Below are 12,813 nucleotides of genomic sequence, written 5' to 3'. Positions count from 1 at the left end.
TTCCTCTTCCTCTTCCTCTTCTTCTTCTTCTTCTTCTTCTTCTTCTTCTTCTTCTTCTTCTTCTTCTTCTTCTTCTTCTTCTTCTTCTTCTTCTTTTTATGAGTGGAAACAAGGGTAGTTAGTATTATTTCATCCCTTTTATCCCTAGTGAGTTTTTTTTATTAAAGTTTTACTTGAATGCTCCTTCCTCATGCATGGTTCCTGAATTATAATGTGTAGCTTCTCTATCAAAATTTATATCAAGCTATTAGTAATTTAATTAGCACACAAGTTTACAGATTTGCTCCTATACTGTTCCATTTCTTCCCCTCTCCTTGGAGCTAATTCTCTCATGTTGTAGACCAGACAATACAGTTACTGTTTTAAGTAGTCTTATTGCACATATTCAAAGCATATTTGTGTATATATATTATCTTCTTTTATATATACCATAATTCATGTTTTCCATCTCTTCTTATGACTTTAAGTTACCATATGGTATGTTTTATCTCTGTTCAAAAGACTTCTTCTTTTAGCCCTTTAAAAATTTTAATACATGTGTGTGTGTCTGCATAGCGTATATATATGTACATGTGTATATAGCATATATGTGTGTATGACTGTTTTCATATATGTGGAAAAATGTGTGTAGAAGCCAGGGGCTGACTTTGTGTGTCTACCTTGATTGTGTTTCACCATATATGTTGAGGTAGAGTCTCTCATATGAACCTAGAGTTCAAGAATTTGGCTAGTATAGATAATGACTTTGTTCATGGGATTTCTTGTCTTCCAAGGAGAGATTAGAGGCCACACTTGCCCAATATTTACATACATACTAGAGACTGGATTATGGTCCGGACACTTGTGTGGCAAGGGATTTACTTACTGAGCAACTCTTCAGCCTTTATAGTACTTATTTTTGTTATTTTTATTTTACTTATATGAATGTTTTGCCTGATTGTACATATGTGTAGTGTGTGTGTGTGTGTGTGTGTGTGTGTGTGTGTGTGAGCCTGGTGTCTACATGATTGAAAGCCACCATGTGGGTGCTGGAAATTGAACTTGGGTCCTCTGCAAGGGCAGTAAGTTCTCAGCCACTTAGTCATCTTTCCAGCTCCTCTTTTCTACCTCTTACATGGCAAAATTGCTTCTCGGTTTTATTCATCAGGACATGTGTTTATACTTTATGTTCATTTTCCGTTGTAGTTTAATACGGCATAGAATTCTGGGTTACTAACTTTTGTCCTTTCTCAGCACCTTATGTCATTCAATTGCCATCTGCCTGCATGGCTCCGAAACGAGGCAAGCCATTAGTTATTCTGCTTTCCTGTGCAAGAGATATCATTTATTTCTGTTGTTGTGTTCAAGGGCTTCCGATTGCATTGTTTTCAGGAGACCGACCGGCTATGAGGTGTCAGGATTCATTTTGTATTTATTCTGCTTGAAGTTTATGAAGAGTTGTGGATCAATGGGTGACTAGTTTCCTGCGTTTTAAAGTGGTGTTGACTTTTACCTTTTACTCAGACAGCTTTAAAATGTCCTCTTTCTCTTTCCTCTCCTCTTAGAACACCCACTTCACAGATGTTGAGAAATTGGACATCATAGCACTGGTTCCCGAGGTTTGGATTATTTCCCTTCAAGTCTGGTCTTCCTTTAGCTTTGTTTTGGATAATTCCCATTGATCTGTGCTCCAGGACTCTTGTGAATTTCAAGTCTGCCTAGCCTATCTAGGGAATTATCATTGGTTTTCAAGTCTAGACTTCTTATTTGGCCTATTCTTATCTTATGCGTCTGTTTGAAGTCAATTTGCTGAATTTTAGCAAAATACTTTCAATTTAGTTCTTTCCTATGGATTTCTGTGATTACTTTGAAGTTCTTGCTAAAACTAGTCCAAGATAAGGCAATTAGCCTGTGGATCTGTAACTTTCCGATTTCCCCACAGTATTGAACATCTAATCAATCAGTCTCTGCAGACATGGCCTCTATCCAGGAGTTTTGTTCACAACTTGAGAGTTGTAAAACAGTAAGCTTCTGTTTTACAGAAACAGAAGGCGATGGCATTGGAGCAATTTGTTTTTCTTTCCAAATTAGCAGAAGGAAGTTTATTCATAAAAGCTTAAACATAAAAGCCCTGTCTTAGTTAGGGTTGCTATTGTTGTAACAAAACATCATAACCAAAAAGCAGACTGGGGGAAAGGGGGTTTATTCAGCTTATACTTCCATATCGCTGTTCATTATTAAAGGACGTCAGAATAGGAACTCCGTCAGGGCAGGAGCCTGGAGGCTGGAGCAGATGCCTTATGAGGGAGTGCTATTTACTGGCTTGTTTCCTCTGGCTTGCTCAGCCTGCTTTCTTATAGAACCCAGGACCTCCAGTCCAGGGATGGCATCACCCACAATGGGCTCTCCCACTGCTCACCGCAGCTGGATTTTATGGAGGCGTTTCTTCAACTGAAGCTTCTTTCTTTTTGATGACTCTTGGCTTGTGTCAAGCTGACACAAAACCAGACAACACAGTCTATGAAACTGAAAAGAAAAAAAAAACCCATAAAGCATACAAAAATCTCACCAGTAAATCTTGTCCAGACAGAAACCACTGCTATTTACTGACCTCTATTACATGTGCGAGGTTCTAATGTCTATTTGGAGAACGACTTTGGGCGTTAGTCGGAGATCCTCTCATGTGATATTACCGTAGTCTTCAGTTTGGTGGCCTTTCCCCTTCCGTTTGAGCATTTTGATGTCTGTTAGACAGACTTAGGAGGCCTTTGTTCCTGACGTAGTTCTCTGAGGGAAGGTTGACGTGTTTGATGTTACTTTGCTCACAATAACAAAGGGATTTGTGTATATAATTGGGATGTCAGTCAATTTACTTTGAGTTATTATTTTTTTTTCCTGAGTGGGCCTGAAATAATCAGCAAATCTTTTTAACTGCAGTTTTGTCTAAATGGTGCTGGACAGAAAAGACATCAGTACACTGCTAACTTCTTATGCTGAGCAGCAGCCTCTAGTCATTGGGTTTTTAAGCAAAGGGATCCTGAATCTACAAATGGGAGGTGTGTTGAAGGCTGTCAGCAGCCAGTGAAAATTCAGACCTAAATGGGTCCTTANAAAAACTTTCTTTGGGTCTTCATCTGAACTACCCAGAAAGACTTAGAGAAACAGTATTAGCATATGAGACAGCTAGATTTTTTTTCTTTTCTCTTTTTTTTTTTCTTTCCTTTTCTCCCACCTCCCTCTCCCCCTGCTTCTTTTCTGAGATAGGGTCTCAAGTAACCCAGTTTGGCTTTGGCTTCAAATTTGATAGATAACTGAAGGCAACCTTGAATTCTTGATCTTCTGGCTCTCACCTCCCAGGTTCTCAGTTTATAGTGTGCCTGCGGGAGCGGGGTGGGGCGGGGCGGGGCGGGGCTAAACTGAGGGCTGTACTCTGAACAAGCACTCTTCCACCTGAATCATACCCCCCCAGACCCTAGCTCTTGTTTTATATCTGTGAAGCGCTTTAAGCTACCTGTAAGTCTTCCAGCTGAAGTTGGTTATGAGAATCAGAACCGGGGGGTGGGGGGTGGGGCCGAGGGCTCAGGTCCTTTGAACATGCAGTACATGCTCAAATCCTTATCTATGCCCCTGTGGCTCTAGAAGAGTTAAGGTGTCTGCCTGGAAAGAGTCCCTCACACCTGAGTGTTTGAGGTGCAGACAGCCAGGCTGGGATTTCCTGTTTCTGGCTGTGTTTACTTGCTTGCAAACCACTGGACCTCTTGGAAACACTTGTCTGGAAATTCCAAGGGTGGCTTAGCCTGACGGCAGGAGGGCACACCTCCCTACCCCCCACCCTCCCATCCCCCCACCTCCCCATATTTGAAGTTAGGAAGGATTAGGGGGGGTGGCCTTTTTTTAGAGAACTTTCATGTCACAGGTGGTGGGGCTTTGACATTTCAAAAACCCTCACCACAACCAGTGAGCTCTCTTTCTGTCTGTCCTCAGCTTACAGATCAGAATGTAAGCTCCCAACTACTACTCCGGATCCATACCTTCCCGCCTGCTGCCATGTTCCCTGCCTTGAAGGTCATGACTCACCCTGTGAAACTGTAAGCAAGTCTCCAATTAAATGTTCTTTTTAATAAGCTGCTATGGTCATTGTTAGCACCAGGATACTGCAAGCCCCGCCTAGCCATATGACCCTTGACCTGTGTTGCCAGGACCATGACCTTCTATCCCACAATCCACTTGGCTCAGTTCCTGCCCTCACTGGTGTGACGTCATTTTCTGTCATTTTCTGTATAAGAGAGGAAGTCAACCCCTCCTCTCTCTCTCCTCTTCCCTACCCTTCTACCTGCTTCGCTGCCCCTCCCCATCCCCGCATAATAAACCTCTCCCACGTGGAACACCTTGGCCTGGTCTGCTGCTTGGTTTATCTGCCCAAAATATAAAAGTCATGGTGTCTTTTCATAGCGATAGGACAGTATCTAAGACAAAACCCATCTGACATCTCGATTTTAACCCTCTCAATTCCTTAGCAAAGAAAGAGCCCAGTTACACTATGTCCAAATCTCTGATGTATAGAAACTATGAGACAACAAATATGTGTACATTTGAGCTTATTAGTGGAGAACAATTTGTTACATATATACAGAAAAACATGCTATGAAATCATTTTATTATTTATTTTAAAAATTCCCTAGTGCATGTTCACTGAAGAGTCCTGTGCTGTGTCAGTTTTCATATCACAGCCTGTATACAGAGGACAGGTGTTAGCACTCTGTCTAAGCTCCGCCCCACAGTTACCTGGCAACAGCCAGTTAGGCCTGACCTACTATAAAAGGGGCTCCTTGCCCCCTCCTCTCTTGCTCCTCTCTTGCTCTCTTGCTCTTTCTCTGCTTCCCTTCCTCACCCCCCCACCCCCTCCATGTGCTCATGGCTGGCCTCTTCTCTCTCTCTCTCTCTCTCTCTCTCTCTCTCTCTCTCTCTGCCTCTACTACCCTCTTAACTCCCCTCCCCATGCCCTGAATAAAATTTATTCTATACTATACATGTGGCTGGTCCTTCACGGGTAAGGGATGCCTCAGCATGGGCCCTTGGAGGCATCCCCTTCCCCCACACCTCACCACACCTCCTTAGAACATATCCCTTCCCCCCATTATCTTTCTGTAAACACATCACCAGGTGAATTACTTCTCTGTTTCCAGCACGTGGGCTCTGAGGATCAAACTGTAGGCTGCCTCCCCTGGGGGGAGGGTGTCTTTTTAAAACATCTCCCCACAATTTCTGCTGAGTGCCTAGGGGAGATTTGCAGGGGCCAGGCAAAGCTTCTGTCTTCCAGTCACCTTTCCTTTTCTTTTTAAAGTGTTGCTACAAAGAGTCTCTTAAGGCTTTCCGGAGGCTCTGTCTTAAGTGGCTCTTTTTTCTTCCTCTCACTGGGATAGGAAAGCTCCCTATCCTAAGACTGGCAATCCCTCCAGAATGGACTCTGGATTTGAGAAGTTTCCTGTTTTGCTTAGCTCTTAAAGTACAGTTTTACCCATCACCCACTTCTTCAGGCAGCTGTTACGAAAACTGTGCAATGTTTTCACTGAAGACTCAAGGATGCTGCATCTATATGTCAGTCACATCTTCCAGAAATCACTGAAATCTTTCTTTGTAGAGGAATCTCTGCTTTAGACCCCCTCAGATTTACACGACATGTACTTTCCACTGTTAGCATTTAGTTTACTTGGAATCTACTTTGCAATAGATTTAATCTCCAGACTTTTTAGAACGCAATTTCGGTCTATGTCCTTCTTGATTCTCTGAGACCTTGTGACGTGGTATCTCTGTGTGGAACATGATCCCTCACCCTGTGTGATTCTCATTCTGCTGGGAAGGAAGGTGCAGAGGGTTAAGCAATGTCCCCAAGGCCACATGGGCAGAGTGGGAGATTCTAGACTCATGCATCTAAGAGCCTGGACTTCCTTTTCCTTACACTTCCAATTGTTTCCATGTGAACAGCTAGAAAAGTCAGTAAATGCTGGACAGAAAATACAAGGCATGAGTGACATCAGCATCTAGAGAGAACCGTGCAAGAGATCTTACTTAACACTCCGCAGCTCTTCTGTTCTTCCCTCTTTCCCACAGAACATTCATAAAGAGAAACTATTATTAACTTTTCCCCTAAAGATTCCTATGGAGCCTTTATTTTCTAAAACTTCTGCTCACCGTGTGACCTTGTCTCAAAGTCACAGACGCTTTCTATTCTCAGTTGTGTTTATCTGTTTTTTATCTTTTCAAGATTTTTGACTCCAGGACACTACAGAGAAAAGAAACTAGACAGGATATGAGCAACTCAAATGATCAGGAAGCTTCCATGTGTATAAAGATTGGACTGAAGTCAATGATAATTTAAAATTAAAGGCAGAGCGCTCAGGAGAGGAGGACACGCAAGATTACCAGATTGAGGAACGAGTGGAGAGGCCTCCACAGAACCGGGGGGGGGGGGGAGTCTGCTAAACTCAGAGGGTCTGGAAGTCATTGGAGCTGCAGAAAGAAATCAGATTAACAGGGTGGGACCATAGGATTGCTGTGAGATGGCCCTGTGATCTCTAAGGCCGTGAGACCTCAGCTACGGCTCAAGAAGCTCTTAGGGCTAAGGACAGAGCCCACTCTAAGTCTGAGATCCATGAGTATTGTGGTGATTTGAGAACTAAATCACTGATGAGAGGGGAGGAAAGGAAGAGGAGAACTCCTGCCATCCACAGGGAATGTGAATGGCAAAAGGAAATGCTTCCTGGTACCCACAGAAACTGTGTCTGTGAGCCGCTGCCCAGTTATAGACAGACAGACTGAAATCTGTGTGTACCCAAATTATGACCATGACTTACAACCTTCCCTGCCAACTCTGTCTAACCCTCTCCAGTTTCTGTTAATGAAACTCTTTCCCCATTTATACTATTTTGAGACCACAGAGCCACCTTTGTCTCTTACTCCAACCAGAGTTGCTGGGGTGTGCCGAAGGGAAGTTGGTCTGATTCTGAGGGCATGCTTAACAAAACATAAACAAGAATATGAATGAAGTTTCAAAACCCTTATGGCTTCCTCAGATTTAAAAGTACCTTCAAACCCTCAAAAGTCAATGAATTAATTTAAGTGTCGATGAAAAAGCAGAAGGACTATCTGGCATGTAAATCATCCTGAGCTGAAATTAATGTTTTACAAAATGAACCTGGCTTATTACTGATTCTATAACCTTTGGAACAGCAATACATAGTCCAGAGGGCAGATGGGATGGCTGGTGAATGACATGGAATTCCCACAGCTAGCGCTGATACAGAGTGAAGTCAAGACCTGTGTCTGTAGGTAGAGTGTTCAGTACCCCAGTACAAGGCTCCTGTTCGCCCGTCATGGGATGTGTTGCTCAGCAGCCTGGTACCTTCTGTGGTGACTCCTTTTGAAGTGTTTGCTCCGTTGCAACAACCCCACCCCTCTGGGGTCTGTATCCGCACCTAGATCTTTCCTTACTCCCATTTGCCTCTTACTCAGTGGTATGATGACAGCCTAGGTATTCTCTGCTATAAAACTGGGATTGGCAGTCAGATGGAGTACTGACATACAGAGCTGACCAAAGCTCAGAGAACACTGAAAACAGTTCATGTGCAGAACAGAATCAGCAAAGGAGCCAGCACTGAGAGGTCAGAAGACAGGATGCCCAGGTTCCTGGAGCTTACAATTTCCTGACACCTATCTTGATTTTTAGGATGTATGCTTTCTCTAACTTTTGATTCTAAGCCTCATTCCTTGGATTATCCTAAGAAAGTTTTCCTCTTTTCATACTCATCTTAAATCAGTTGAATTCCTTTATTTATTTGGGAGCAGCGGGAATTGAATCTGGGGCTACACACCTGCCGACCATGCATCCAGCCCCTGAGCTGTCTCAGGCCCCATCTGACTCTTCTTACAGTCTTAGTAGGGATTGTACGCCTGGTTGCCATATGCTGCCTAGGGATTCAGTGTCCAGGAACAAAGATAAAGGAATAAGCATGCAGAAGATAGAGTGATACACTGACAAAAGCATCTTAAAATGGATCTATTAGATATGACCCAGGAGCACAAGAGATAGGAATTAGGGACTCATCAAATAAAACAATTTTTTTTCTAGAGGGGACACAGTAATAAAAGTGAAGAGAAACTCACAGAATAGAGAAAAAGACTTAGCCAGATATACATTTGACATGGGACCTGTATATAAAACCCAAAAAGAAACCTCCATTAAAAAATATCCATGAGATTTGGTGGCAAACGGATGGAACTGGAACATATCATTCTGACTGGAGGAACTCAGACTCCGAAAGGCAAATGATGCAGGTGCTCATTTGTGGTTCTTAGCTCCAGGATGTGAATGGGAAACCTAGAATAGCCCCTGGAACTAGGAAAGTGAAGAAGGACCAAGAAGTAGGGAGCTAGAGAGTGGGGAACATCAGGGCATAGGTTATACGAAGGGGAAAATGAGTAAATGGGGCTTTAACTAGGGAGGGAGGATGGAGGGTAATATGAAGGGAGAAGGAGGGAGGACAGATGAATATATTAAGGATCCTTGGAAAAAGACATAGGAGTCATTATTTTATATTTACCCAAAATTACATATGCTATAAATATATATTATATGTATAGGACATGTATTTTTTGCAGTGCTGGGGACTGCAGAACAGGAGCCATCTTTACATTTTTCTCTAAATTGGGTGGTAACTTCCTGGAAGACAGATACTTGTAAGATCAATAACACAAGTGACATCTGGTAAGGATGTGGAACAGGGGTGTGTGTAAACTTGTACAGTCACTATACTTGTACTCCATTGCTAGGGATGTGCAGACTTGTAGAGTCACTATAGACATAAATATGGCCATTTCTTAGAAAATTGAGAATCAATCTACTTCAAGACCCAGCTTTACCACCCTTGAGCATATACCCAAAGAACACTCCATCCTACCCCAAGGATACTTGCTCAATCATGTTCATTGCTGCTTTATTCATAATAGCCAGAAACTGGAAAAATCCTAGATGTCCCTTAGGTGAAGAACGGATGAGGGAAAGGCAGTAATCTACACAATGGAGTATTACTCGGTGGTTTAAAAAATGACGTCATGAAATCTGCAATCAAATGAATGGAACAAGACAAGAATCATCTTGAATGAGGTAACCTAGAACTATAAAGACAAATACAACACATATTCACTTGTAATTGGATTTTAGCTGTTAAATAAATGGTATTCAAGCTGTAATCCACAGACTCAGAGAGGTTAGGTAAAGAGGCGGACTCTAGCAAGGATGCATGGACTCCCCTGGGAAAGGGAAATAGAATAGATTTTGTGGATGTGGATGTGGATGGGAGCAGGAAGAATCAGGTAGGGGTGTGTGTGTGTTTATGTGTGTATGTGTGTGTGTGTGTAGAAGCTATCTTATCAACCCAATGACCTCTACCTACATGGCACAGAAAAATCCACATTCAGGCTGTATCCAAATTCCTTACTGAAAAGAAAATCATGCTGCAATTAAGTGGCTATTATTTTCATTTGTTCTGCAACAGAGGATATACAGAGCATATTCCTGGAATTCTCTTAACATGGCTTCCAACACTCCATAGCCTTGCTGGGGACCTGGTAGGGAAGGAAATGGGAACCTTGTGTCCACTCTACTGGTATGAAGGTCTGGGGATATCACAGTAGATTGCTAGGCTAAACCCATTTGTAGCCCCCTGGAAACAGAAGTAACTCCAGGAAGCTTTCCCCCGGTGGATCTCATTTGATAAGCTTGAAGATGCTCTGAGAAAATAGAATGGCAGCAAGCTGTGATTTTAGGAAACAAAATAAAGATGACCCCTCTTCCTAGACCTGGTTCCAAAGGAACCAATGAATCAGGTTCTTTGTTATTTTTAAAAGAAGGCTTTGCCTCTAGAGATGCATTCCCTGGTGTTCATAATAAGATCATGGTTTTGTCAAAAACTAAGTCAAACTTTTTGTTATTGCCTCTACACAGAACTCCTAAGTGTCAGAAGTTGTGCCCAGGTTCCCTGTGCATAGTACTTGGCCATCACAGTTATCCCTAGGGTGATTTTTGGGCAGGACTCCATATTGAGTCTGTTTACTAGTAATTGTCTCTTAGTTCTGAGGCTGTGTGGCTCCACCGCCCATGCCATCTCAGTCCCCTCTTCTGCTACATGTCCATTGCATAATATGAATATGGAAGTTTTCCTGGTTCGGGTTACCATTGTTGTGATGAAACACCGCAATCAAAGCAACTTGGGGGAGGAAAGGGTTTATCTCAGTTTACACTCCCAGGTAACAGTCTATCACTGAGGGAAGTCAGGGCAGGAACTCAAACAGGGAAGGAATCTGGATGCAGGAGTTGATGAAAAGGTTGTGGAAGGGAGTTGATTACTAGTTTGCTCCTCATGGCTTGCTCAGCCTGCTTTCTTAGAGAACCTAGGACAACCAAGCCTAGGGAGCAACCCACCCACCATGAGCTAGGCTCTCCTCCATGAGTTCCTACCCACCCACCATGAGCTAGGCTCTCCTCCATGAGTTCCTACCCACCCACCATGAGCTAGGTTCTACTCCATGAGTTCCCAATTAAGAAAATGCCCTGCAGGCTCGACAGTCTGATGGAGACTTCTTAGTTGAGGTTCTCTCAGATGACTTCAGCGTGTGTCACATTTGACACAAAACTGGCCAGCATAGGTTTCACCTTATTCCCCACTGTCCTCAGAAGACACAAAGCAAATACAAAGCGAATTTGGAAATAAAATGTTCCTATGAAGGAGAAGTCACAAAGCCAGATCTCAGTCAGTGTTCAGACTTTCTGTCAGGCCACTATAGTTAAATTCCCTAAAAAGATTGAAGGATGCTGAGGGGATGAGCCCTTACTGTGAACGGATGTCACAGACACACATGCAGGGCCTTAGTTTTCACAGTTCCCCAATGAAGTCTTTGTTATTATCCCTGTCAACTAAAGAGAACACAACAGTATGGAGAGAACTAGGTAAGAGGCACTAACAGATCAGCAAGAGAAGGAATAAGGAGGAGGAGGAGGAGGAGGAGGAGGAGGAGGAGGAGGAGGAGAGCAATGCAGTCCAGATGTCTGAATTCAGCACCATATCAAGAACTGAGAATTTCAGATACAAAGGGAGCTGATCCAAAAGAAAACCTTCCCAGTCACAGAAGGGGGCTTTCTGTTTGCTTACTTTTGAGACAGGGTCTCAGTATATAGCCCAGACTATCTTTCATCTGATGATCTTCCTGCCTCATCTCCTTTAGTGCTAGAAATACAGACAGGTAGGTGCTACCACATCTAATTTTGATGTTGAGGAATTATTGTGCAAACAAAGTATCAGACCTCATTGTTATGAACACATAGGAAAAAATTTAAAATGTACATACCTAAACAGCTTTGGCCATGGGAGTAGCTGGCACCTGGCTGGTCCTCAGAGGGCACAGAGGCCAATGAGTGAGAGAGCAGAAGAAGCAGAAGGGTGGTCTGGAAGATTTTCCAGGGAGACTTCATCCTGCACCATACTAGGAACCACATTCTTGGACCACAAGATCACTCCACTTCTCAACCCTGCTTGGCCCCACTGTAGTTACCACACCACAGTGTACACTGCCATGAACACACTGCACAGCAAGTGTGATGCAAGTGAGCACACACACACACACACACACACACACACACACAGTGGCTATCCTGCGATGTCTGAGAGAGGTTCAGATGTCCAGATCTGGAAGAGCTGGAGAAGTCCTTGGTAGGCAGGCAGTCCCTCTGAGCAAAGCCTTCAGGAAAAAGAAATACCCGAGTTGCACATTGACAGAAACAGTACTTCCGGCCTCTGGCTGAAGTCAGTGACCACATGAACCTTGAGGTTTGCCCGAAGCACTCTGTTGGGTTGGAAGAGAGAGGCCCTTCCTCTTTCATTCTTGCAAAATGAAATGAGTTGTAAACCAAAACCTAAGAAGAAAACGTCACACCACCTGCACAGAGCCCTTCAGCAATCAAATTGAAAGCACCCACATAGTGAAGAAGTTACAGTTGGAATGTAGACTAATTATGATTATAAAGTGTAATGCAGAATTATATTTAAACTTATTTAGCTTTCTTCTATCTGGCTGCATGTGTGGGGAAGGACTCCTTGCTCTGTCAGAGAGCCTTCTGGTCAGCGGTGACTTTCCTCTAGCAAAGAAAGAGTATTCCTTGCAGGACCCAGCTTTCTTAAAGTCTTCTATTGGGTATGCAGAAAACAATGAACAGTCAGCAGGACTAGATCTTAAATCTAATAAGAAGAAAAGATGTGCGAGCTAGCTACTTCGTATTGACTTGCCTGGGCAGGCTGCATCGCTTTCCCTGAGAATTTGGAGACGTGCTTATGTTTTCCACCTGAGGGTCATTTGCTCACATTTAAGAGACTGATTTTTCTGCTTTGAAGTCAAGGATTTGGCACTGCTTTTCTGAGGAGAGCAATCTGGAAAAAGGAACTTAAAAATAAATGTTTTGGTATTTTTTAATAGGATACACCAAACACTCAGACAAGCTCAGAGGCTTAAGAACCTCAGTCCAGATAAGAGTCACATGACTGTTCCTTCTTGCTTTGGCTCTGAGAAAAGCTTATTACAGGCTTAGAATTATTCATGTTAGTTGAATTTATTAGCATTGTTTTGTTTAATAGAATAGCATTTTATTTTTACAATTTCATACATGCATTATCAAGCCCTTCCTCAATCCCCCCCACACACACACACTGACCACCCCCTATCATGTCTCCTTCTCTCCTCCCTGTCCTCTCCTGAGGACAATTAGCACTGCCAGCTGATACTGAC

General features: G+C 43.1%; 1 protein-coding gene across 2 annotated transcripts in view; it reads right to left on the bottom strand.

Moving 5' to 3' along the window:
- The window catches only part of Aoah (acyloxyacyl hydrolase), a 196,458-nt gene extending 184,855 nt beyond the window's left edge, over nucleotides 1–11,603 (bottom strand). For both annotated transcript variants that reach the window (XM_021215760.2, XM_021215761.2), the window contains exon 1: nucleotides 11,383–11,603. In XM_021215760.2, coding sequence (XP_021071419.1) covers nucleotides 11,383–11,530 — 148 coding nt within the window. In that variant the 5' untranslated portion in view covers nucleotides 11,531–11,603. The remainder of the gene's footprint in view (nucleotides 1–11,382) is intronic.
- Between the last annotated feature and the right edge of the window lie 1,210 nt (nucleotides 11,604–12,813).

The sequence above is a fragment of the Mus pahari genome, chromosome 16, assembly GCF_900095145.1.
Source record: "Mus pahari chromosome 16, PAHARI_EIJ_v1.1, whole genome shotgun sequence".
Taxonomy (NCBI): domain Eukaryota; kingdom Metazoa; phylum Chordata; class Mammalia; order Rodentia; family Muridae; genus Mus; species Mus pahari.
The sequence above is the reverse complement of the archived record's forward strand: the minus strand, read 5'-3'. Positions and strand labels throughout refer to the sequence as shown.